General features: G+C 28.8%; 3 protein-coding genes across 12 annotated transcripts; all 3 read right to left on the reverse strand.

Moving 5' to 3' along the window:
• Positions 1–5,573: 5,573 nt before the first annotated feature.
• Positions 5,574–14,858, reverse strand: LOC122519273 (transmembrane protein 94). Of its 3 annotated transcripts, none has more exons than XM_043638621.1 (24): positions 14,426–14,858; positions 14,012–14,136; positions 13,782–13,853; positions 13,489–13,682; positions 12,942–13,412; positions 12,661–12,822; positions 11,641–11,744; positions 11,441–11,526; positions 11,131–11,368; positions 10,962–11,055; positions 10,658–10,875; positions 10,329–10,564; positions 10,130–10,254; positions 9,910–10,058; positions 9,237–9,374; positions 8,716–8,859; positions 8,233–8,377; positions 7,967–8,175; positions 7,706–7,880; positions 7,379–7,624; positions 7,065–7,305; positions 6,876–6,969; positions 6,640–6,801; positions 5,574–6,559 (listed from the first exon to the last, which is right to left on the reverse strand). In XM_043638621.1, the coding sequence occupies exons 1-24, from the start codon at positions 14,608–14,610 to the stop codon at positions 6,487–6,489; spliced, it is 4,086 nt and encodes a 1,361-aa protein (XP_043494556.1). In that variant the 5' UTR covers positions 14,611–14,858; the 3' UTR covers positions 5,574–6,486. The 3 variants fall into 3 exon arrangements, with proteins under 3 accessions (XP_043494556.1, XP_043494555.1, XP_043494557.1); XM_043638620.1 differs by having other exon boundaries at positions 13,782–13,918; positions 14,002–14,136; XM_043638622.1 differs by lacking the exon at positions 14,012–14,136 and having other exon boundaries at positions 14,426–14,587.
• Positions 14,859–15,082: 224 nt separating this feature from the next.
• Positions 15,083–17,646, reverse strand: LOC122519275 (UPF0764 protein C16orf89 homolog). Of its 3 annotated transcripts, XM_043638630.1 has the most exons (8): positions 17,507–17,646; positions 17,291–17,409; positions 16,675–16,773; positions 16,413–16,562; positions 16,021–16,322; positions 15,795–15,930; positions 15,625–15,727; positions 15,083–15,270 (listed from the first exon to the last, which is right to left on the reverse strand). In XM_043638630.1, exons 2-8 carry the CDS (start codon positions 17,391–17,393, stop codon positions 15,147–15,149), a joined length of 1,017 nt encoding a protein of 338 aa, XP_043494565.1. In that variant the 5' UTR covers positions 17,394–17,409; positions 17,507–17,646; the 3' UTR covers positions 15,083–15,146. The 3 variants fall into 3 exon arrangements, with proteins under 3 accessions (XP_043494565.1, XP_043494564.1, XP_043494566.1); XM_043638629.1 differs by having other exon boundaries at positions 17,291–17,646; XM_043638631.1 differs by lacking the exon at positions 17,507–17,646 and having other exon boundaries at positions 16,675–16,783; positions 17,291–17,378.
• Positions 17,647–18,177: 531 nt separating this feature from the next.
• LOC122519274 (protein PFF0380w-like) lies at positions 18,178–24,267 on the reverse strand. Of its 6 annotated transcripts, none has more exons than XM_043638627.1 (16): positions 23,715–24,266; positions 23,491–23,618; positions 23,086–23,187; positions 22,852–22,976; positions 22,524–22,707; positions 22,312–22,415; positions 22,007–22,123; positions 21,772–21,887; positions 21,641–21,683; positions 21,385–21,537; positions 20,962–21,295; positions 19,870–20,883; positions 19,381–19,532; positions 19,173–19,308; positions 18,885–19,100; positions 18,178–18,224 (listed from the first exon to the last, which is right to left on the reverse strand). In XM_043638627.1, the coding sequence occupies exons 2-16, from the start codon at positions 23,608–23,610 to the stop codon at positions 18,180–18,182; spliced, it is 2,961 nt and encodes a 986-aa protein (XP_043494562.1). In that variant the 5' UTR covers positions 23,611–23,618; positions 23,715–24,266; the 3' UTR covers positions 18,178–18,179. The 6 variants fall into 6 exon arrangements, 4 of the variants coding, with proteins under 4 accessions (XP_043494562.1, XP_043494563.1, XP_043494561.1 ...); XM_043638628.1 differs by lacking the exon at positions 18,178–18,224 and adding an exon at positions 18,251–18,789; XM_043638626.1 differs by lacking the exon at positions 18,178–18,224 and having other exon boundaries at positions 18,251–19,100; positions 23,491–23,615.
• Positions 24,268–24,339: the final 72 nt, after the last annotated feature.

Consider the following 24,339-nt stretch of genomic DNA (forward strand, 5'->3'; position numbering starts at 1 on the left):
ACATGAAAGGGTAGAAGAAGAAGAAGAAGAATAAAAAGAAAAGGAAGAAGAAGGCGTAATACGGTTGATTGTTAGAAACGTTATTACTCATCACGTTATCAGCTTATTGAAGTATTTGTACGATAAAAGCTGCCGCGTAACTTAGGAACATTCGACAAAACGATGTCATTTCAGCACGTACATGGAGCTAGGGAAATTGAAATCTTTTTTTTATTTATTCGAATTTATAAAATAAATAAATGGAAACAAATAATGATCTATCTACTTATTTACGTCTACCTATCATCAATCGTTCCTTACGTTTAGCTAATAACACGCAAAAAGACTGATTTGCTTCTCGAACGATCAAGTTCTCCCATGCAACAGTGAAACGAAGTTAAAAATAACGATGCTGGCTGTTGTACCACTTTCCAGAGTTATTTCAATCGCTCGTAGTAGTGTTAGTAATAGTAGTTAACATTTGTTTTTTTTTTGCGACTTGATGTACGAATATAAAAATGTCGATCATACGTATATATCTAATATCTAATAATATATAATGCATATGTAGAATATGATGGGCCAAGACCATTGTGAAATACTCCTCCAATTGGATCATAACGCAATAGATCGTCGAATAAATTGTGTATAAAAAATCGATATAGTATGTATTATAAAGGAATGCAAAGAAAAATGTAGACGTGGCGAACGACGAAATCTAAACCGTCGAAAATCATGGAGGGAACGTGTAGAATCCAAGCACATGACCGCACCACGGAGAAGTAGAAGAAGAATACGAAGAAGAATACGAAGAAGAAGAAGTGAAGAAAAAGGAAAGATAAAGAGAGAAAAAGAGAGGAAAGAAGAAGAGTGGAGTGGAGTGAAAAGGAGAGGAGAGGAATGGTGAGGAGAGAAGAGGGATGGGAGGGTAGGAGCAAAAAAGCAAAGTGGAATCGGGCACACGCGGTTCGTGCAGACGGTTAAGGTCTAACGCAATTGCAGTTTGCCTCGTGGCTGCGTGCAGCGCGCGGTGTTGAGGGGGTAGGCAAGGGGGATTGGGAGGAAGGAGGGCGGGGGTTGGAGGGCTAAGGGGGCGGGGGAGCTGAGCGCAGTGCAGCGCAGTGACGGCAGCATAGGGGCAATAGAGGGCAACGCACCCGGTCAGCCTTGGCATGAATTGAGTCTAGCAACGCGAAAGTGAGGTTAGCCGATGCAGTTGCGCCGGCCAGATAGTCCTCTCCTTTGCAAAAGGGCGTATCTCCGGAATATTTCTGCTCGCTTCGATACCACTGCGCTTTCCCTTCTCCTACCTTTCTTCTTTATTTCTCTTCCTTCTCTTTTCTTTCTCCCTTTATCTTCATCTTCATCACATCGTCATCATCTTCTTCTTCTTCTTTTGTTTTCTTTTACTTTTCTTTCTCTCGCATCGATGAAAATTCAACTTCCTTACTTTTATCATATCATTGTTTTAGACTCGATACTTTCATTATCTTTGAAATAGTAATCCTATTTTCTCCATTGACTCCGTTTCTATTTTCTTCGACGTTCTTTCATCGATCGTTATCTTTTTCATCGTGCTAATTTATGTATTATATATACATATGTATTACGTATACATATCGTGAATATGTATGTATTGAGCGAAGAAAGCAACGGACATCACATCCGTGTTCCGAGAAACGCCTCACTATACGTAAGCTGCAATTTATGAGATTGCAATTGAACAACATATGTTAATTCTCGAGTCGAAGGGGTCAATGTTCTACCTTCGATTCGTCCAAAAAAAGAAAGAAAAAGAACGATAAAAATAAAAGAAAAAATAATAGACGTACACTATAACTTGAATGCAATATGAAATATCATTATAAAATCGTATTTACATAGATGGGAATATTTACAATTAGATTAGATTAATAAATAGAATCGAGATCTAGAATGAAAAGCTCGAAAGAGCTGAAAAATAGAAAGAGAAAAAGAGAGAGTATTTAACTCTTTTTTTTATTATTTTTTTTTTAGTAGGAAGATAAGAGATGGAAATAGCAAAGTATATATTTACATATGTGCAATTCACGCGAGCAAGAATATATCCGATGTTCTCTCGCGAACCAAACCGAGTACCGTTGCACGCGCTCTTCCTTCTTTGACGGTGCAACGAGGGGAATGTAGTTGTGGTTGTAAATGCAGAAGGAAAGATAGATAGAGCGAAGGAGGAAAGAGAAAGAGAGAGAGAAAAAGAGAAAAAGAAAGAGGTAGGGTGGGGGAAGTGTAGGACGAGTCGAGCGGGATTGGAGAAGACGAAAAGCGCAGCACAGGGTGGGGGTCGCAGGCTGCTTTTGAAAAAACCGCGAAGCTTTAAGAAGGCACGCCATGCTCCCCACCACCGAGTACTACGCGGGCAACTAGCGTCCGACATAGACAAGCGCTGCGTTTTCCTATTACTCTTACAAATAGTTTCGCGTACGGTGATGATAGTTTTCCGATAATCGTGTTTTTAAACTTACACTAAGTTTTATCTCGTGGCTTTTTAATTTAATTACAATATTTTCCCTTATATTTCAAAATTTTTAATATGATCTTTCTTTTTTTAACCAGTTAGCTGTGATTGACGAGTATACTAGTCATGGAAAAATAACAATATTCAATATTTTGTGTCATGCCGAGTATACTCGTCATGCGAAAACAGTAATTACCATTTGCTATTTACATAAAATGCAATTTTAGTGTAAAGTAAAATATATTCGTAAATTGCAAGATTGTTAAAATATTTGGAAATCGAAAAGAAATAACACGAAAACAAAAAATATATAAATAATTATTATGAAATTACTGTATATATAGTGTGAACAAAGTAGTACAAATTCGGCCAACTAAATTTAACGCTACGCGTTTAATCCCGGGAAATATTTTCTAGATTATATATCAAACACACCTTCTAAATGTAATTCTAAAAAAGATGTTTAGATTGTTACGAACAAAAATATTCGGAAGAATAAAGATATTGGTGTTCGATTTGCGAAGTGTTATTATGTATTATATCTTGCTTTACTCAATATCATTCAAAAACAGTATATTCAATTTTTAACTGATCACTTTCCTAAGTAATGAATTTTTTCTCTTTTTTTCTGTCACAAATGCAAACTATATATATATATGTGTCTAAATTAAGTAAATAAATAAATTTCAGTAATAAAATTTATTAAAATTTGATAAAAATATAAAACAATCATTTGATTACAACTTAAAAACAATATTATAACAACAGAACACACTCTGTGTTTGACGAATATATTTGTCACCATTTCATTTTAGCGACACAATTTAGAGACACACTTTTCAAAAAGGCCGCCATAGCTAACTGGTTAATCGAGTTTCTAAATTAATATATTATATTTTTATTATTTATTATAACATACATTTGAATTTTCGTTAGAATCGAAATTAACGTGAAAAAATGCTACAATTCTTACGATAATGTAAAACATGTAATAATGGAAATCAGTTTTCTATTAAATTTTCCTAAATCACACTGTCTTTAGTTTTGAAAAACTATTTTCTTGATATCGATTTATTATCGATAATCGTTTTGCTTATTTCAAGATTTTTTTCTAATTTTCGTGAATGCAATGCTAATTAGATAACAAACGAACGTGTGTATAAGTGTAAATACATTAACGTGTGTAAATGAATAAGTGCGTACGATGATACTATTATTGCAAAAGTGTGAGAAGAACATATAGGGATATTCGGTTAGAATAATGTTTTTCAAGCGATTGAGAAAGTGTAATCTTTCTAAATAAAACGTCCTTCTCTGCACGAATTTGCGAAGAAAACGAGGGAGTAGATATCGTTTGAAAATAGTTCGCACAAGAATCGTGCATGAAACGAGGACGAGGATATTTCTCTCTCTCTCTCTTTCTCCCTCTTTCTCCCTCCCTCATAAGTTTTTTAAAACGGATTATTTCATCTTTACAAACATCGCGAATATGATCACAATAAGTAATTTAGTTATTTATTTAGTATTATCATTCTTATTTTCGAGTACGCTTGAAATCCATCAAAAATTTCTCGCTTCGTGTCAAGATTCTGAAACGTTAAGTGGCTTCTTCTTGTTCACCACTTTCTCGATATAATTTAGAACAGTTGCATCAGCTAAACCAAAAGCGCGTGCAAGCATACATTTCGAAATACTTCGAGTATGCCGAACAAATGTTAACTTTACGATCGGACATTTAAAGTAATTTTACATTATGCAAAATCCGAATCATAGAATATTAAAAGAGTAAAAAGAAAAAAAAAGGGAAATACATTTTCTTTATCGATTTGATCTTACGCTACACGTGTCTTGTTTTTTGGCTCGAAAAAAGACGAATATGCATAATAAATTAAGCTTAGTGAAAATATGTATCTAATTTTTTCTTGAAGTAATTAACGTGAGAAAAAAAGAAACGTACGATAATATGAATATATTCATGGAACGATTTGTTGGGGAAAAATGCCGTTCCTTGAAATTCTATTGAAGGCAAAGCAAAACACGAGTTTATCGTGCAACAGGTTGTTTTCTCGTTATTCTTGCACAATCGCTCTATAAAGCGAAACAACGACGCGATACCTGATTCAACTTGACTCATTGTCACAGCTCCGGACGGAAAATCCACGCCAACAGACTCCTAAGTCAACACATAACGGCCCTTATCGCGAGACTTGTCTGATGCATAGTTTTTTGAACTCCGTTATCAGCCACCCTGTGTGATTCTTGTCGCAACATAAGTTCTAATCCAAACTTGTCGCCGAAAGAGTTACAAATCGGCTAAATAAAAAAACATATTTATACAATCAGTTTTCAATTATTTCATTACGCAATAAAATCTATTGCAGTTGAAACATAAAAAAGCAAATATCATTTCAATCAACAAAATCATCATTTTAGGATTGATTAAGATATCATCAAAATTATAAATATTCGGGTACTTAGATATACGTTAGGCGAATACTTCTGGGTACACGTTAAACTCGAGCACATCGCGTGCAACTCGTGCAATTCGTGCAGTCAGCACAGCCTGCACATACTTCGACCGTACCGAATGCAAGGTGACGGAGATGCACGCATAGCTTTATTCCCTCGTAACTTGGCACACTCGTTTAATCGTGTATGTATATATATATATATATATATATATATATATATATATGTATAATATCTTCCGATTTCGAATCTCCGCTGGTCGAATGTTCGAACATGAATTTCCAAGTAAAAATCGCTCTTCTTTCTTTATTCTATTCATACTATTATTTTAAAAACATGTATATACGTTTTTACCACATGCGGCTGCTCGAATTCTCGCGTGACTCTTTATACCTACTATATGCGCGTAAGTCGATAATATGGGATAATAGTTTGTAAGATAAAGTGAGATGTTTGTTAAAATTACCGGAAGAGAGAGAGGCAGAGAGACAGACAGAGAGACAGATAGAATAAATAAAAAGAGAAATAAAAGTTGGAGATGTAGAACAAGAGGAAGTTGATTAGAAAAATGAAGTATGTCATGGACTAATAACAGTTAAATGTCGTAGTTTCAACGAGAGCGACAATCGTATTTTCGAAAAATGAATATTTATTTACAAAAGATCAGTATTTAACTTCTCCTGAAAATAATTTACAATCAGTCATGTTTCTATATTTCCAGAAAGATTGTTCATTAACGCTTTAAACATCATTATAGACATCTGATAATTAGCAAAAACATGAGACTGCTAAATATAATTATTTTTCCTGGTATGATTTGCACTATTGCTTTTCAAGACTTATTAATATTTTATTCGTTTGTTGCTGCGTCACTCTTATCACACGTTTTATTTTGAGACAATTTTTATCATAACAGCACGCACATAACATTAGTATAGAAAATTCGTAACGATATCACCATGAGGATATTTAAATGATTGGTCCAGATCAAAGTCATATCAAATTTATCCAAATTTTCTTAAAGGACTTTTCAAATACATCCTCTTAAATTACATTATAAAGTAAAAAAAAAAGAAAACATATTAAAATCCGAAAATGAGAAATTAAAATGTAAGATGCATACTGTTCAATATTTTTTAACATTTTTACACCTAAAATGCTTCTGTTACAATATAACAAAAATACTTCAAAAAATACAAGCTTTAATAGCTATACAGTAAAACAATAGTTCCGGTACTGAAGAAAACAAGTTTCATTGATACTTATTAAAAGATGTAACTCATTATTAAAAAAGCACCCCACATAAACATAGGATATATGTTAGTTTCTTCAGTTTGACTACGTGTAGAAAAATTTGTAATTATAAATATATAACTGATCTACATACGCATACAAAAAAAACAAAATTATTTATCGAATTGACAAATCCGTAATTTATAGCTTTTAAGATTATACGTATATACAATCAAATTCTATCACACGATAATAATTAACATTAAATTACATGTGTTTGTACCGATTGCTGTCTAGAAAAATATTAGTCTTTAAAATGGTGAATTCATCCCAAGTTTTGTACCAAATTCCAAACGGGCCCGTTTTTGATATCTAACGTTTAGTCTGAGGATACAATATCAAATTAAAATTTTAAATACAGCAATATCTCTTATAATCAATATATAAATAGATAAATTACTCACTTTATCTCTTGCCATTTAACAAGTTCATTAATTGCAAACACCAATGGCAAAGAAATTAAGTACGATAATGGTAGATGTAGAGAAAAATTTTCTATTTGTGGTCCCTCCTCTCTTATAAAACGACAGAATACATGTCCTGAGAATGCTGCTTGTGCACAAATTCTAAATATATCATAAATCTTGTTAAAATAATAATTATTCGAAGATTTCATAGAAAATATCGTTATAATACTTACATTATAAATACGCTAAAAAACCACAAATAATTGTTCGTAGATCTCTTTTTCCAAATGGAATATTCTCTATGTACAAATCCTATTGATATCGTTACTAAAAAAAAAAAAAATTCTTAAAATATAATTTAAAATACTACCAGTATATTAAAAAAATATATATATATATAAATGTATAACTGTGATATATACCATAATGTAAAACTAATATTGCTAAAGCGAAATGCTGTATCGCCAACATAACATTTGGCTTAGAGCCCCAACCACCCCAAATATCTTTTCCATGTAAATCAGGATATATATAAACACATTTAGAGTCGGTTGTAATGTACATCGGACATAAAACCAAAAAAGAAATGTATTGTGATAAAACTACCGTTACAATAGTGGGCAAGAATTTACTACCATAACACCACAATACAAAAATTGCAACCTGCAAAATAAAATAAATTCATATTATTACAAAAAACATGAAACTGAACGAAAGGACAATACAAATATATTACTTGTCCGTTTATTATGCACTGATTCTTTCCTGTTGCTCGTTGCATTATAGTGGAATCCATAGGAGTAGCTATCATGGAGATCGATAAAAATGGTATAATAAAACAACTTAACCATACAATTTGAGACACAGACAATAAAGGTGGTAATAGCAGAATAGCAGACATTGCTTGTGCAAATGAAAGAGTAACTGTACAGCACAACCAAAATTGTACACAATTCCATAAACATTTCATATAATGACGTGCCTGAAAAAAGTAAAAATGCAATAATTAATTATTATCATTATTTTATTAGAGATACAAACACAATAAAAAGATTCTAATCACCTCCATGATAAGATGAAAAATAGTAATTGGATCTTCACGCTTTACGCTCAATGAACAAGCAACAGAATTTAAAGTTCTACTTAAGTCAACAGGAGATGGTCCTTGATCAGGCCTAGTTTGTGCCAACACTGGTATTTTTTGACATACTTGTGGGTACAATGGTTCTACTGCAACTCTATAAAAAAAAAATAAAATTTGTAATGTGTAATTACAAAATATTAAATTGGAAACGTTTAATAATCGCTTGATAATATGACTTACGCAGCATCGGCTTGCATAAAAATAGGCATATTTTCAGCATTAGCAGATGATCCAAGAACGCATACAACTTCACCATAATCTTGCATAATATGTAACATTTCTCGGGTCACAGCAGTAGTGCAATCGGTGAATAAAGATACCAACAAAGGAACATTGTCTATCAACTCTATATGAGGTCGTATTTTATCAATACCTCGTGGTAATTTAGCCTGGAAACAAAATATCATTAATAAAATTTTGCATCATAATTAAAAAATTTTACTTACTCGATTAGATAGATCAAAATGAACGGGCGCGCTTTGCTCTGTACTATCAGTAAGGCAACTTAAAGATCGCCAAGCCTCCTGACCAGATCCTAAATCAACACTGTGCATGAGCACACTGTTTTCGCTTCTTACAGTGTTATGTTCCCTGTATCATGATTATTGAAAAATTACTTCGTCATTTAGAAATGAACTTGATAATTAATCTGCAAAATATTTATAAATGGCAATAAAGAACATACTTATAAATCATGCAGATAACTTTTTATAAGTGCAAAAGTTGTGAATGAACCTAATTTTAAATAAAAAAAATAAATTTTTTCTCTATAAGGATGAAAAAACAAAATGGAGATAAAAAAATATTTCCTATTTTCAATAAATTACTAATTCAAATCTTAAACTAAATTGAGATATAAAGATTATGATATTCGAATACCAATTATTTATAAAAGAAAAATAGCAAATTTTATATAAATTAATGTAAACCTATGGCTCATGGTGCTTTTAGCTTGAACTGGCCCATTATAGTTCCATTCAGCAGGTTCATCTTCAAACCTCACGGTGCACATATCGGTATTTATAGCACTTGGTGCAGACATACTCATTGCTCGACTGCTGTCCAAGTTACTACTACAAAAATTAGACAATATTCAGTTATATTTTCTTATTTCTTATACAAATATATAAAAATGTTCGTGTTGTAAATACATTAAAAAGTATTTATATATACATATATGTTATAATAGTTTTATTTATTTATATAAAAAAGAAAGTCTAAAATCTTATTCTTAAAAAAAGATTTTAAAAATAATAATAAAAATAATAACATACGATATTATTATAATAAATATTTTCATTATTCCAGTATTATTTATTAAATATACTAATAATAACACATCAATGGTTATTTCCTAAACTTATCAGAAAAAATAATAAAATTAAATTTTAAAAAGTTTACATATGTTTGAAAATATATTATTTATGATAAAAAGTAACATGTAACGTACCGAGGAGATATACGATTAAGCAAGTGCCTGGCCTGATCCATGCAAGAGTATTTATGCTGACGGGATTGAGGCGTTGAGGGAGTGGGTGAGGTCATGGCTGCTGCCTGGCTCACCCAACAACCCACTGGACTCTCTGACCTGACATTGATGCGTTAGTTACGTTTACTTAGTTATGCATTTAATACACATCAAATGATAAAATAACAGAAAACATACATAGCTATTATGGGATACATGTGTATGCATAATTCTTATGAATATATATTTATTTATTAAATATGTTTCGAGAGATGCAAAATTGTCAATTTTATGACAATACCTGAATGTTATTATCCTTTGTTTATATGAAAAAAGCCTATAATTAATAAATTAAATAACTTTCGTTTAATAAAGCCACTTGAGAGGTGACTTTCAACTGTAACCAGTTAGCGAATTGTTAATGGCATTACACCAACCATTGTTAAACTTCATTAAAAAATAATTTAATAAATAATATTAATAATAAAAACATATAAAAATAAATGTTTATATATATGTATATATGAAAATGGTTAAAAGAACATGCCTAAAATCTTTTGAAAATTATTTACAAAAAAAAGTTTCTTTGCCATTTTCTTAAAAAAAAAAACAGCCAAAAATTTGGAAATAATAAATATATAAATTAAAGATTAACCTAGTCCTCTCTGTGAGCAATGATATGTGACAATTCCATCCACTCTCAAGTCCCATTTTTTCCGAGAATACACGAGAACGTAATTCATTCTCTTTACTGAAATGAACAAATCTTATGCAGGCTCTTTCTAGCTGTTCAATTAACTGAACCTGGTAAGTACACAATTAATAAACAAATATAATTTATGGACATAGTATTGTTTATAAGCATAACATTTTACCATGTCAGTCTGAGCTTGATACTGCATAGTCACCATTCCAATAAATATTTGATTACATTGAAGTTCGAAACAACTTTCAACATCATTTACATCATCATCATTATTTTCATTACACAATAATGAATCTATAATAAAAATGTATATAAATATTTTAAAGAACATAATAACTTACATTGAATAAATCAATTGCAAATTTTACCTGTAGAATGAAATTGTCCAAGCATTCCTTTTATTCTAGGATCAAGAACATTTCTAAAATCCCATGGTAAGGGAGTTGGACTTCTATGTGGGGTATATAAATGTTTACTGTCTGCAGGAAGTTCTATATATATTTCTGGCATATTATTATTAACGCCTTTAATTAATGGTCTATAAGCAAATGCAGTACAATATGATGTTAAACTTGTTCTTTGATAAAAATCTTGTACTTTCTTCCTGTAATATGTAATTAATATATTTATACCGATATAATTGTTGTATAATTGTATTGTAAACTTATTGTATTAAAGTTAATCATAAGAAATATACCTATCAGATGCAGAAAGGGGACAAAGATCATGACCATCCCAAAATTCAATGCACGAGTCTAGAATTATATCTGCAGTACCTTGTGTTAACAATTGTAGACTACCACTACTACGTTCTTTTACAACTACAGCAACCATATGTGGAAATGGAAATTTTAATTTGGTTGCAATACTCAGAGATCGTGCAAATTTAATATCTCTTTTAACTTTGTCTGCTTGCTAAATTAAAATCAATCAATTATTTATTCATTAAACGTTAGAGAATAAACATATCTAATGAACTATTTTGTAAAGAATGTACATACCACATGTCTGAATGTAGATAACTGTTTTTCTAATTTAAATATTTTTTCTGCTTGATCTCGAAACCCTATTTGCTTCGCCAATTCACATAAACATCTGATAATACAAGAAGAAAGATTCTAATGGAATTCTTTTCGAATTAAAAAATTATAATATAACTTTAAAATATACCGTCTGTTTGTAACCGGGACAAGATTTTCATTATAAAGAGCTTCACAAGTAACATGACAACAAAATTGAGTATAATGTTCTTGAGTTTCCATATTACATGTATTCAAAAGAATTGCTAAGCCTAGAGGTTTCAATGAATTTAAATATTTTCTCCAAGAATGATCGTCAAATTGTAAACGAAATGGTAAGGCACGATCATGCGTAAGATCCAATACTTCTGCTGTAGAATGAGATAATTCTACAAAAAAAATACAATTTCTCTTTTAACAATAATAAAGATACTTACATTTTTACTATTAGAAAATACTACCATGTTGCCTAAAACATTCTTTATTTGAAATTTCCTTGGTATTTTCTTCATTGGGCATAGGTTCTGTTTGTCCTAAACTGTCATTGCTGAAATGACATAATAAATGTATGATATAATAAAATTTGATGATATAATAAATATACAATAAATTTTATGCTTTTTTATGTTGTTTCTGTATATTACTCAATTGTATTATTTACCTTGAGGTTGCTGACAAAGAATTGGAATTATGCAGGAAGAAAACCTTTTCTGCAGTAGGATTAGGCCAAGAAAGAATGCCTTTCTTATCTACACAACATAATGCCTAACATACATAGGTTTTATAAAATGTTTTAATATCACCATACAATATGATGTTAACACATTTATGGGTAGACAAAAGTATAGTTATGCTTATTAAATAATATATACATGGTTATATATACAGGATCTTTCGCCTAACTCAACTACCTAAAATATCTCGCTTATTTTGTACAATAGGAAAAAATGCCAGAGTATAAAATATTCTGTTTAAAGGCGCCGATATAGTGATGGGACGAATTTTTTTTCAAGGTCATTTTTTTTTAAATTTTAGGTCATCGTATTTTTTTTAAATGAAGCTGCATATTTTTACTACAATATTCTTATAGCTTATAAAAAAACGAATCCAACAACGATATGCAATATGTTAACCTTCAAGTGACCTTTACCGAGAAAATTGTGAAATATTGTCTTTTGTAGATGAGAAGATTTTTTGCTTGTTGAGTATTTTACACGTTAATGTGCAGTTGTTCCTTCATTTGCCGTCCCCAAGCGCGTATTAAAGTTACTGATAAACATTTCACAATTTTAGTAAAGGTCACTTAAAAGTTAACATATTGCACATCATTGGATTCGTTTTTTTATAAGCTATAAGAATATTGTAGTAAAAATATGCAGTCCCATTTAAAAAGCATACAGTAACCTTGAAAAAAAAATTCGTCTCATAACTATATCGGCGCCTTCAAACAGAATATTTTATCCTCTGACATTTTTTTCTATCGTACGAAATAAACGAGATATTTTAGGTGGTCAAATTAGGCAAAAGACCCTATGCATATATATATATATATATATATATACATTCAACTGACCTGTATATTTTATACTTTACAAAATATAATGACTTTTTCTATGCATAATTATCTATTCACGTTGTGTCCATGGATGTGTTAACATCAAACATATATAATTCCACATACTGTGACAGAACCCAAAACATGAAGAATATTTGCAGATCTTGACATCATATGCTCTTTTCCACAAAGAATATTTATAAAATGTTCCTTCAATTCAAACCAATTATAAATTATTTCAGGATGAGTCGGAGTTGAAATATCTGCGTCTTCAAAAGGATCTACAAACTAAATATATTATCTACATGATTATAATGATTTCTTAAAAATATTAACAAATCGTACAATAATAATTGATTTACAGTTCGTTTATTTAATTAAAAAAAAAAAAAAAACAAAATTCTAACCTGAAGCTTCTTTGAAGACTGATAAAGCTTGCATAGTGCTTTGAAACGTGCCATTCCCATACAGTTTAGAAAAATCCAACAAATAGGAAAAATTACTGGTAACAATGGAAGAGTTACCGCTATTGGTTGTAGTAAAAACATTTCAACCCATGTTCCTATACCAAAGCGTTCTGACAGATATAAGTAACGAAACAAATTAATGGCCACAATAGAAGTTAAAATAAGGGGATAGGCCAATTGTTCTATATAACAGACCATCACAAGGTAACGTTTGCGATTATGATAGGTAACAGGCCTATCAAGAGCCTGATCTAAAGCCATTCTAAGATTTGTCAAATATGGAGTTTCTTGCAATTCGTATAACTTATTTTTCAAAGGTATTCTTGCCTGTGGTGTAGAAAATATTTCATTAACACTATGGACTGGTGGACTATAAACTTCTCTTATATGTAAAGATAATCCATTAGGATCCTAGAAATAAAACGTATTGTATCTAAATGGTGAAGTCATCATTTTATGGACAAAAGTTAAATCGTAAAAAACTCACATCATATGGAATACAATATCCAGGGGATTGTTGACCAGGTTTCATTACAATTATATCTCCAACAACTAATAATGCCCAAGGTAAATTAACTATTTGGCCATCACGATATGTCCATTGTAAAGTTAAACATGGTGATAAAGGTGTGCATAAATGTGGATAATTTTCAATATTCCATTTACATCTAGCTTGTGCATCTAAAATATAATAACAAAAAAAGAAATAATTGTAAAAAGACAATTCTACTGTTACAAGTAATATAGTATATATACAAATTATTCTATGCGTCAACATACTTTCAAGGTGTTTAAGAAGAACATAAACTCTACTAGGAATCTCATTATGACGCAGTTTGTTATCCGACACAACTAGAATAAAATTAAAAATTGTTAAGCAACAAATAACCAATCCTTCATATGGCAGTGTTGAGTACCTATAATAGAACGGTTATATATTTCAACATTTGCAATACATAGCGTATAAAATAAAAGTTATCCTATATAATACACATCATACCATTTTTCACCTATAAACAAATATATAATAATAAGTGTGAGCCCATTGATTAACAATGCAATTGCTGATGTCCAACAAAGAGTTGTATATTGACTACGATGATGTAATGCATCCTTCAACCAAGCTTTGTATTTTCTAAACATATATATATATATATATGTTATATGTCAAATTATATAACTTATCATAATATAAACAAGCATTTAAAATAGAATTTTCAATGAAAAATTGCACAAATTTTCGACATGTTCAAATCATAACAAGTCTTTAGATCGACACTAGGTTAACCTTTTCTATCTTTGAATAATTTGAAGTTGTAATTGTAACTAGACTTGATCAAACAGCAGTATAGTTAACCTTAAATAAATAACATGCAATCGAACATTATTAATCAATTAAAAAATAACATTTAATATTCGATTACTTGTATGTTTTGTATTCGTCTTTTTTTCTGCATTCGTAATCTTGTAAGACGTAAAGAATATCATTTCGTAAAATACTCAAAGCCTCTGTTGTGGACAATCCAATATCTGTTTTGTGTTTCCTTTTTTCGGCATTTTCATTTGTTTTTTTGGTTGGCGAAGGGTTTTTTATTTGTTCACTGTCCATATTTTAGAGTATGAAGTGAAATAATTCGTTAACATTGGACATTTTTTCAGCGCAACTGCAATGTGCAACAGTGGACAACGGCGGAGACTACCACTTTCAATACATAGTAGGGATAAAAGCGTGGGAGTACTGTAAAAACAATAACCTTCTCCAAAGATACTAGTAGCGGTAAACTAGATGCTGAATATTCGATTATCTCTATTGGTTGAAATAGTCATGTGACTTGATAGATCGATTTATAGCTAATAGTTAACCAATTAATGAATCGATTATCAGAACGAAGAACGTGATTGCTTCAACGTGTTTTAACCGCGAACTAAAAATAATCGTGAAAATTTCAATTTTGAAAAGATAGACAAGAAAAGAATATTTCAAATTATCTTATAATAAAAACAATAAATTAGTACAATAGTCGCATAAAAATGATCGTTAATTTTCATGATATTTTTATTCAATCATTCATTATTTTTAATCATATATAATATATGTATACGTATGTACGTCTTACATAAAAATAGAAATTTAATTAATACTCATTAAAATACAGTTTCTACATCTTTGCGAATAAATAATGCTAAACTTGCAGCTCCAAGACCCGTAGCATGACTATCACATCCAAAATCGGTATTCATATTACTTTCCGGTGTAAGCTCTCCGTAACTGTTACAGAATAAGAAAAATCCAAAACTGTTTATTTATCTCTCTCTCTCTCTCTCTCTCTCTCTCTCTCTCTCTCTCTCTCTTAATAAATTATAATTCAAAAGAATATACTAACAATAAGTGTTCCAAGAGTCACTTTATCGAACTGAAAAATTATACATTTTTTTCTTAGCAAATATTGAAGATTTATATTTTGAAATAAAAATAAAAATATTGTAATATTGTAATTCTATTAAAAAACCAATATTGATTTTTTTTCTCTATTGTTTTTTTCTTTTGATGATAAAGTTAATTTTGGGACACCTTGTGTATACACATATATATATATATATATATATATATATACTCGCATACCCAAATGCACTGTAACAACCACTAGGATGAGACCAGCTTAAAATTAAATTTTCGTAATGTTTATCCATGAATTCCAAATATCCTTCCGATCCGCATAAAACAACTATAATTTGAATAATACACAAAAATTAATTTACAAAATGATACGGTTAGAAATAAATATTATTTACCTTGTTCCATTAACAGATCTCGTGTGTTATAAGGAAATCCAATCGTTTCAATATCAATCATATCTCGAAGAATATGTGAACAATAGATAGGTAACATTTTCAAATACGGTATCATTCGATTTTCCTTACATCGCATCTATAATTATGTTATTTAAACTTATAATGTTACTGTAAATTCTTTTCCTCAATAAAATATTTAAACAATTAGATTTATTTATAAACTTACTGCCCTTAAAGTTTGTATAATAAGTAATCTATGCGTAAGAGGATATCCTCTTGGATTATCTTTTTTCATTATCATCTGTATGCATTTGTAAGGTATCAAGCATTTATTATCAAAGTTTTGTTTAACAATTTCAACTAGACAAAAATCACTTTCATATTCATTAGGTCTTCCTTTCATTATTATATCTTCACCATTTGCATATGATAATCGTTGAGATGGAAGCGGTAACATTGCATTTATAGTTTCATTTTTCCAAGATATTTCACGCATCCAAATTTGCGGATCGTTTAATACTTTTTTTACTAATTATCAATATTTTCATAAAGTATAAATCAACGTGCAAAATATATTGATAGATTAATGTAAGATAAACAAAGTAGCAAAATACTTACGCACTTTCATTTCTTCATTTATTGGAATAATTACGTTTGTTAAAAGTTTTCGCGTATTGTAAGAAAATTTGAATAATTTTTTCAAATCGTGAGAATATGTTTTGCCAAAGTAACGAGTATTTTGATGCAATATTGTTTTTAATAGAGAGACTGTTCCGAAAAAAATGTATATGTATATGTTGACAATTTTTATATAAGTATAAATATTAATAACAATCGACATAAGTTTCGTTTTTTTATATATAAATAGAAATATTCTCACCTTCTGTTAAAGTAATTGCATAAATAGTACCGATCGTCATCTGTTGCGGTCGTTCGTGTACATATTTGATAACTTTAAAAAGAGCCCTCAATTTAAGATCTGAAAAAAACTGTCTTTTTATAAGCAACATAATAACAGATAAATAATAATACAACTGAATATACGCCACAGTTGTAGAGTTTATTCGTGTGTTTTATTAATACATAAATATATAACATTTTATATTTTTCTTTTAGAACACGTTTACCAATTATTTCAATGTTTGCATAGTATAACAGTTATTGGTATTTAAATAAATATCAGTGCTCTACTTTGCAATACATATATGTAATATTTTAATAAGAGGAAGACAAGATCTTTTTTAAAATATTATTTTTATAATGTTCAATAATTAAAATAATTACAATTTAATTATTTGTTTTATCAAATATTTATATATATGTACGTAACAGAGTGGATATAATACATAATGAAAAAACCTAATTTTACATAACATTGTTAAAAGAAACGATTTTTCTTATAAATTTGTTTGTTTTCTTTGTTTACTATTATATTTTGTATAATTAATATAATTTTGCTTAATTGTAGTATCAATTAATTTAATGAATCATAATACCAAAAAAGGTATGATCCAAGTCCCCTTCAATTCTTATAATGAAACATCCTAAGATAGCAAAGATCAATAGAACGCACGTAATATTTTGAACACTCGATTCCATCGGGGAACATCCACAACTGAAACAAAATCATTCGCAACCCTGGCTTTATAGTCTCTCCCCACCGTTCGTTGTTAACATATTACGTGTGATTTAAACTTAACGTTATTTATTACAAGTAATTTCATTCTCGAGACGCAGCCGGAACAATTCTTACGATTACAGCTTTTTCTTCATGAACTCGACGTGTCTTATTCAAGAAATCTTTCACTTTAAATCCGGATTCTTCACGAAGGATTACCATCAATTTTATTAACACCTACGAGTTCGAAACAAATGTTGAGTCTGAGAACAAATACGAATTCATAGAGAAAATAAATTTCGTAGAATTAGAAAACATAGAAAAAGATAGAAATAATATATACATAATAAACAATGAACAAAATGTAATTTGTTCATCTTATAGTAATTAATGTATCTATCATTTCTAAACATTTACTTTTACATATGTATTTTAATGATTATGTAACATCGATTTTACAAAAAATTTGTACTTTTTATTTAAATTTCATATATTATCTTTTTTATATTTTAATTTTGATAAATATAGAATTTTGTTTCTCTTTCAAATTGTTACGCTTTTATAATAATTTAATCGTAATTTTACTAATATTACTTATCACATGATAGATACTCTTGTCTACGATAAATTTGTCTTAATTTTTTTGAAGATTTTGCAGATCGTAATACTAGCTCAGATTAATTATTCTCTTTATTTTCTATACGTACCTTTATTCGAAGGTCTGTCTAGGGCTTTTGAAGAATATTAGGCCAAAGACAAAATTTATCTTATCGCACATATCTTATATTATCAGTGCATTTTTCAAGATATTCCTTAAATATATTAAATAAGTCATTAGTATTGGCAGATCTAATGCCTAGTTTTATTATATTTTAATCATTACTATGTGCATAACAATCAATAATATAACCGCTTTTAAAGAATGTTATAGACACATAAAGTATATCATTAATGTAATTAACCCATTTACATCTGAGCTCTAAAGACGTTGATAAGTGAACATCGTATTCTCGCGGAATATTCCGCTTTAAGATGCAACAGGGTTAAATTAGTATCAATATTTTGGTGTAGAGAAATGTGAATATTTGCATTTATAATATTCAATTTGAAGTCAATATCAGAAGATACATCGTTCCTATTTTTAAATGTACCACTTAATATACGCACATCGTCTTAAATTATTTTTGATAGTAACATTCCAAAGGAAACAAAGTTATACCTTCGGAGTTAACTTGTTATATTTTTATGTATATTGCAAAATGCGTTGTATACGTTGATTTCGCATGGTGGAAGAAAAATCAAATATCACAATATTGTTTTCCATGCGATTTTTATCTTGTCATCGATTAACATTTATCATCAAATTTGTTTACTATACTGAAATTATTTAATACATTGACAAGAGATGTTTGTGTAATTGGATAAAAATTTTCTTTTACATCATCTCTTTGTTTAATAGCGTTTCTACTTACAATTGTATCGGAAGTACACATATCTTTATCGCTAATTAAATGAGAATTATACAGAGTTTGAGTGCTACTGCAAGTATCAATCGTTGATTCGTCGTCTAATTCCAATAATGAATGTCTCATGTTCGATACTCCTACAGATGCGGCCGAATTCTTTACATGATTCTTCATAATAGTATTCATATGAATATTTACAGAAAACGTATCATATAAGATCATCTAATAGAAATAAACAAGAAATTTTTACTGCAAAGAACTTTTATAGAAGTATATTTACATTGTATTATATACCTGTACGTTATTAGAATCTTGGACTTTAAATTTAAGATCTTGTAATTGTACGGATTCTGGTATCAATCTAGGTTTATCACAGGCGTTAGGGTTACTTGCGATTTCGGAAAACACGCTGCACGAATTGAAGTTGAAACTATAAAAACAATAATCGTTAATTAAGTTATAAATTCCGTATTTATAAATCATTTTTCATGTCATAACTTACTATTTTTTGCAGGTATTTTTTCTGGAATCAGTACACTGTAATAAGTCTTTTTTTTTAACTGATATTCTTTTTGGATTAATCCGGTCGTCTTTTCTTCGGATACGGCCGTCTGTTGACTCGCTGGTAAAACTGGTGCCTGCATCCCCGTCAAACTGTTAGAACCCCAAGACATACACTGGAGAGGAGGTATGAGGGAATCAATGTGACAAAATTTACTACCCGCACCATAATATTTCTATTTTTCATTACATTTATCAATAGTAGCATTTATCAAATATGATATTAACATAAAATGACAATTACAATAAAATTAGTTTGATTAGTGCGGGTAAAAATACAAATACAAATATGTTAAAAATATTATTTAATAACTACTTATTAGTTTAAACTTTCTATACTTATATGATTATATTATAGAATTACGCATCCAGATTATTATGATACTTTCTTTAAAATCATATTTACATACAAGTATATTACATTACTTACCTGTTTCAAAGTAGATGGTATTTCGTTTTCAATTTCAAAACTATCCGAATTTTTAGATGACATCGTTTTTCTTTTAGTGAAATTTTGTTCTGTATTCAATGACTGATGTGTACTATTATTTTGAATATGAGTAATAACGACATCTTTATTAGTAGATTCATCAGGAGCCCATAAAGGAGCACTTTTAATTTGGCTTTCTGTTATATTATGATTTGATAATTCCAGCATTGGAGGAAATATATCTGTAGTGTTACTTTGGCAAGAAATTTTATTTTTTTTATGTTCAAGAATTTCCAAATCCAAGTGATAACTTCTATCGTTAACGTATTTTTGTGATGGTTTCATATTAATCTGGTTAGCAATTTGCTGCTTAACTTCATTATAAGTAGTAGTACTACATGAAGCTTTCATATTTTCTTCTAAATTATTTGTTCTTATTTTTTTAGGTTTAGTTATAGTCACAGATTTTATTCCATTTGTATGAGTACCAATTACACATATATTTGTTTCCAGTTTTCTCTTTGAGCTTGCTTTTGTTTTATTAGATTGATATTCCGGAGATAATAGTGTTGTATTTCCAGTTTGTAAATTTTCAGAATTATTTAAACTCATTGAAGGACTAGTATTTAATTGTAATAATTTATGATTATCCAAACTTTCCAGAGTAGGTACACTCGCAAACACTGCAGGTGATAAAGATGTTACATTAGTAATTTTGATGTTCATAACAGGTGAGTTATCTAAGTTCTTATGATTTTCATTTTCTGAAAGTATATCATCTTTTACATTATTTATAGTTAAAATTTCATAATCTTTTCTTGCTTTTAAGTTATTTGAAGTTTTTCTTTTTGTTTTCGTTTGATTATTACATTTTTCAGGTATATCTGATGAACTACACGAAATATCTATTAACTGATCTGAATTATTATTTTTTGTATTTATATCACAGTTAGGAAGATCTATCTTCATTAAAGTTTGATCTTCAATATTTAATCCTTTTGAATTACTTATAATCTATATAATATGAATAAATTGTTAATTAATCTTCTACAATTAAATAAAACTAGTTAATTGATTGATTAAATTACTCACTTCAATATCATCTTCATCACTATCAATCATGATTAAGTCAATCTTGTTATTCGAAGAAATCGATACTTCTTTACTTTGTAAGTTTTCACCTTGACTTTTTTTTAATGTACTTTGTTTTTCATCTGTTAATAATCTGTTAGTAGTTTCTTCTGAATCCGCTTGTCCTTTTTCTTGATCTGTTTGTATTATAGTTTTACTTTGATTAATTAGTGATATACTTTTATCTTCTGATCGATTTAAAGTTACAATATTTGTACTTTTCTCTGGTAAATTTACTGGTGATTTTGTAAACATATTTTGATTAGAACTACTACAGCTATTTTCAGATATAATCCTAAAAGACATAAAGAAAAAATGTATCATCAATTATAAATGTACAAGAATATAGGTATATAAATTTGTGCAAATCTACATGGTACATACTTTGTTGAAATGTTAGTTAGTTCTTGTTCAAAAGTTTGAGGTGTTGCACATGTAGGTGGATATGACACTATAGAAAGATCATCCTTATTTTGTGAATCACCTACAGAAATTTCTGAATCGCTGGTATCTATGTCCATGCCACGATAAGTAATACTAAAAAAGACAAGTTATAAAAACTATTAATTACATCAAAAGACAAAATAAAGAATATTATTATAAATTTTTTAAATCTGATAATGACTATGAAAATATATACTTTATAGTTTCTGTTACTTTCTTTGGCGAATGATTTACTTTATCTGAAAATAAAAAAGTTAGAATAAATTAATATATTATAATAAACTTCTCATCAAAATTTGTAGCTACGGAAAGTAATAATGATATCACCTAATATAGATATACATTCATCACAGTTCCAAACAGGATTGGCCCATTTTAGTTGACCGCATGCCATATGAATTCCTTGAGAACCACATGTTCGGCATAATGTTAATTCCCATTTTCTAGTAAAATAACATACATTATTCTAACGTATAATAATATATATATATTATAACATAATTTCAAATAAAAGCAATAATAGCAAACATAATTTTGCAACTAAATTGTATTAACTACTTACGCATTTATGCTCGTGTGGTTTCTGCCTTTTGGACACAAACATGTCGCAGCATCACAACGGTTGTGTCTATACAAAAGTTCATGAAATGCATTTGGTTCAAGCTCCCAAGATGCATCCCTATGAAATAAAAAATATATAATATTATTGAAAATCTAGTAGAAAAACACAATATCATATAATATTATTATTATATATTTAACTTTTAAATGAATAATTATTTATTCTAAATTAATATTGAATCTTAGCATTAACCTTTTTATATATGCATCTAGATATATTCATTCATTTATGATAATTTAACTTACTGGCTTGGAATAAAAATACCCTGTTCTAGCATTGCTTTTTGGAATTCTTTTTTATTATTACATAGTGGACACTTAAAGAAATAACCTGCATTACTAGCAAGTTGCTAAAAAGAAATAAATGATTAATATGAAATATTTATTTTTAATTATTATATTTCTAAATATAATGTTGACAGCTATTATTATATATTAAATAATTTCAAGTAATTTACCTGAACACATTTTCTATGAAACCAAGCATCTTTTTTACAACAAGGTGCCCATAATACTTCAATTAAATTCTTAATGTTTACATTATCATAACAAATATAACATATTGCATCTATATTTTTTTTAATTAATTGTTTTTCATACACGCTAAATTTCTGTTTGGGTCTATGATTTATACAATACGATCTAAAATTTTCATATAAAAAATTGATATTAAATTAATACAAAAAATATTTATTTAATATATAAATCATAACAAATATATAAATCTATATGAACTAAGACAAAAGGTTGGAATTATATTTAAGAATACTTCATTACAAACATTACCTAAATTCACCAAAAAATTGATGAAGAGTTCCAGCTCTTAAGCCACAAGGAAAATGAAATACCCGTTTACATCTTGCATTGCAACAACCTAATGTGGCACCATTTTTTTTACAGTAAGAGCATATCTTAAAAAATAAATCCAAAATGTAAATATAAATCTTTAATTATTATAAAAAAGAAAGAACAACATAAAAGAAAACAGATTACAATGTAATAGACGTATCATTATCTTACCAATCTTTTACCTCTGCGCAATTCTTTTTGTATATCTCTTAATAAAAATCCTAAAATACCTTCATTGTCTTTACCTTTTTGTTCCATGTTCGAAGATAATAACTAAAAGATAAGAAATATTTGTTAAGTTTTTATTGATGCTTATACAAAAATAGAGCACGAATAAAAATAAGAATTATTTTAAGGAGAAACACCATTTAGAAGTCCGAAAATTTCCTGTTTTATGGTTATTTTTCAAATAAAAAGGATAGTTTGATATTATTACAACTTTGTACACTTTTTATTTCACATTTTGACAAAGTTATAGTAATGTGTCAGAAAATCCTTTTTATTTAAACAAAAATCTTAAAAAACAGCTAATTTTCGGCTGTTTAAATGGTGTTTCTCCTTAATTTTAATACTTACCAAGCAATAATAATGTGTAACAATACCATGATATTCATAAAATTTCCCAAACTCAAACTCATTGTCTTCTGTAAGACCACAGAAACAACAAATCTTTAAATTTTGTTTTACTGTAGACATTATTCCTACTGAAATAAAAATTGAATTATATATGAATAAATATTCATTATATGTGTATCAAATAGATCAAGTTTATATACTTATCAAGTCAATAATTTACGTACCAAGATCTTCTAATAATACTTATATGTTATAAAAGTTATCTTTCAATGTATATTTCATATTTCTACAAAATAATAATTTCCATTAATCTTTATACAAAAAGCATCGCCATACATGCGTGTATTAAATATCGCAACAGTGCATAAAAATGTAACATCGTATATTTTATCAAATAGTAAATATATCCGATTTAATTCATTTCAGAATAAATATTATATTCTTGTATTGACAATGTGTCATAGAAAATATCGGTACATTTTCGGATGTGAAAAAAAGGAAAGTCTATATTATCGTATACCGAGTTAACTTCAAATACAGACAATAAAACCACAAATTTATCATTTTTATGTTTTAACTTTTTTAATTCAATTCAATTTTTAATAAACAATTTAAGTTCAAATTAACTTCAATTTGAATGCACAAAAATGCAAAATGTACACGATCAGTGATTGATCAAAATAACACAGAAAATGTTGTTTTCCTTTCAATGATCTTCCGTCCTCAACTTATCTGTAGGGGACATTTTGAAAATGGCTGTCAACGGTATTTTTAAATCTAGTAAGAAATTCAACATTGTTTTAATTACTTTCCCTAGAATATTTTTGAAAACCATTAAACTATTAATTT

Source organism: Polistes fuscatus, unplaced genomic scaffold, assembly GCF_010416935.1.
Source record: "Polistes fuscatus isolate 324 unplaced genomic scaffold, CU_Pfus_HIC Scaffold3, whole genome shotgun sequence".
NCBI lineage: Eukaryota > Metazoa > Arthropoda > Insecta > Hymenoptera > Vespidae > Polistes > Polistes fuscatus.

Coding starts and splice junctions, on each gene's coding strand:
- LOC122519273 (XM_043638620.1), bottom strand. CDS start 14,610: ATGGACAGTGAACAAATAAAAAACCCTTCGCCAACCAAAAAAACAAAT. Junction 11,369..11,440: donor AGAATGTTTTAGGCAACATG/GTAGTATTTTCT, acceptor TTTTTTTTGTAG/AATTATCTCATTCTACAGCA. Junction 9,375..9,909: donor TTGCTCACAGAGAGGACTAG/GTTAATCTTTAA, acceptor CATCAATGTCAG/GTCAGAGAGTCCAGTGGGTT.
- LOC122519275 (XM_043638630.1), bottom strand. CDS start 17,393: ATGGAATCGAGTGTTCAAAATATTACGTGCGTTCTATTGATCTTTGCT. Junction 16,774..17,290: donor CTTGGATCATACCTTTTTTG/GTATTATGATTC, acceptor AGTTTTTTTCAG/ATCTTAAATTGAGGGCTCTT. Junction 15,271..15,624: donor GGTTGTTACAGTGCATTTGG/GTATGCGAGTAT, acceptor ATTCTGTAACAG/TTACGGAGAGCTTACACCGG.
- LOC122519274 (XM_043638626.1), bottom strand. CDS start 23,610: ATGTCTACAGTAAAACAAAATTTAAAGATTTGTTGTTTCTGTGGTCTT. Junction 22,977..23,085: donor TGCGCAGAGGTAAAAGATTG/GTAAGATAATGA, acceptor TTATTTTTTAAG/ATATGCTCTTACTGTAAAAA. Junction 19,309..19,380: donor AAAAATACCTGCAAAAAATA/GTAAGTTATGAC, acceptor TTGTTTTTATAG/TTTCAACTTCAATTCGTGCA.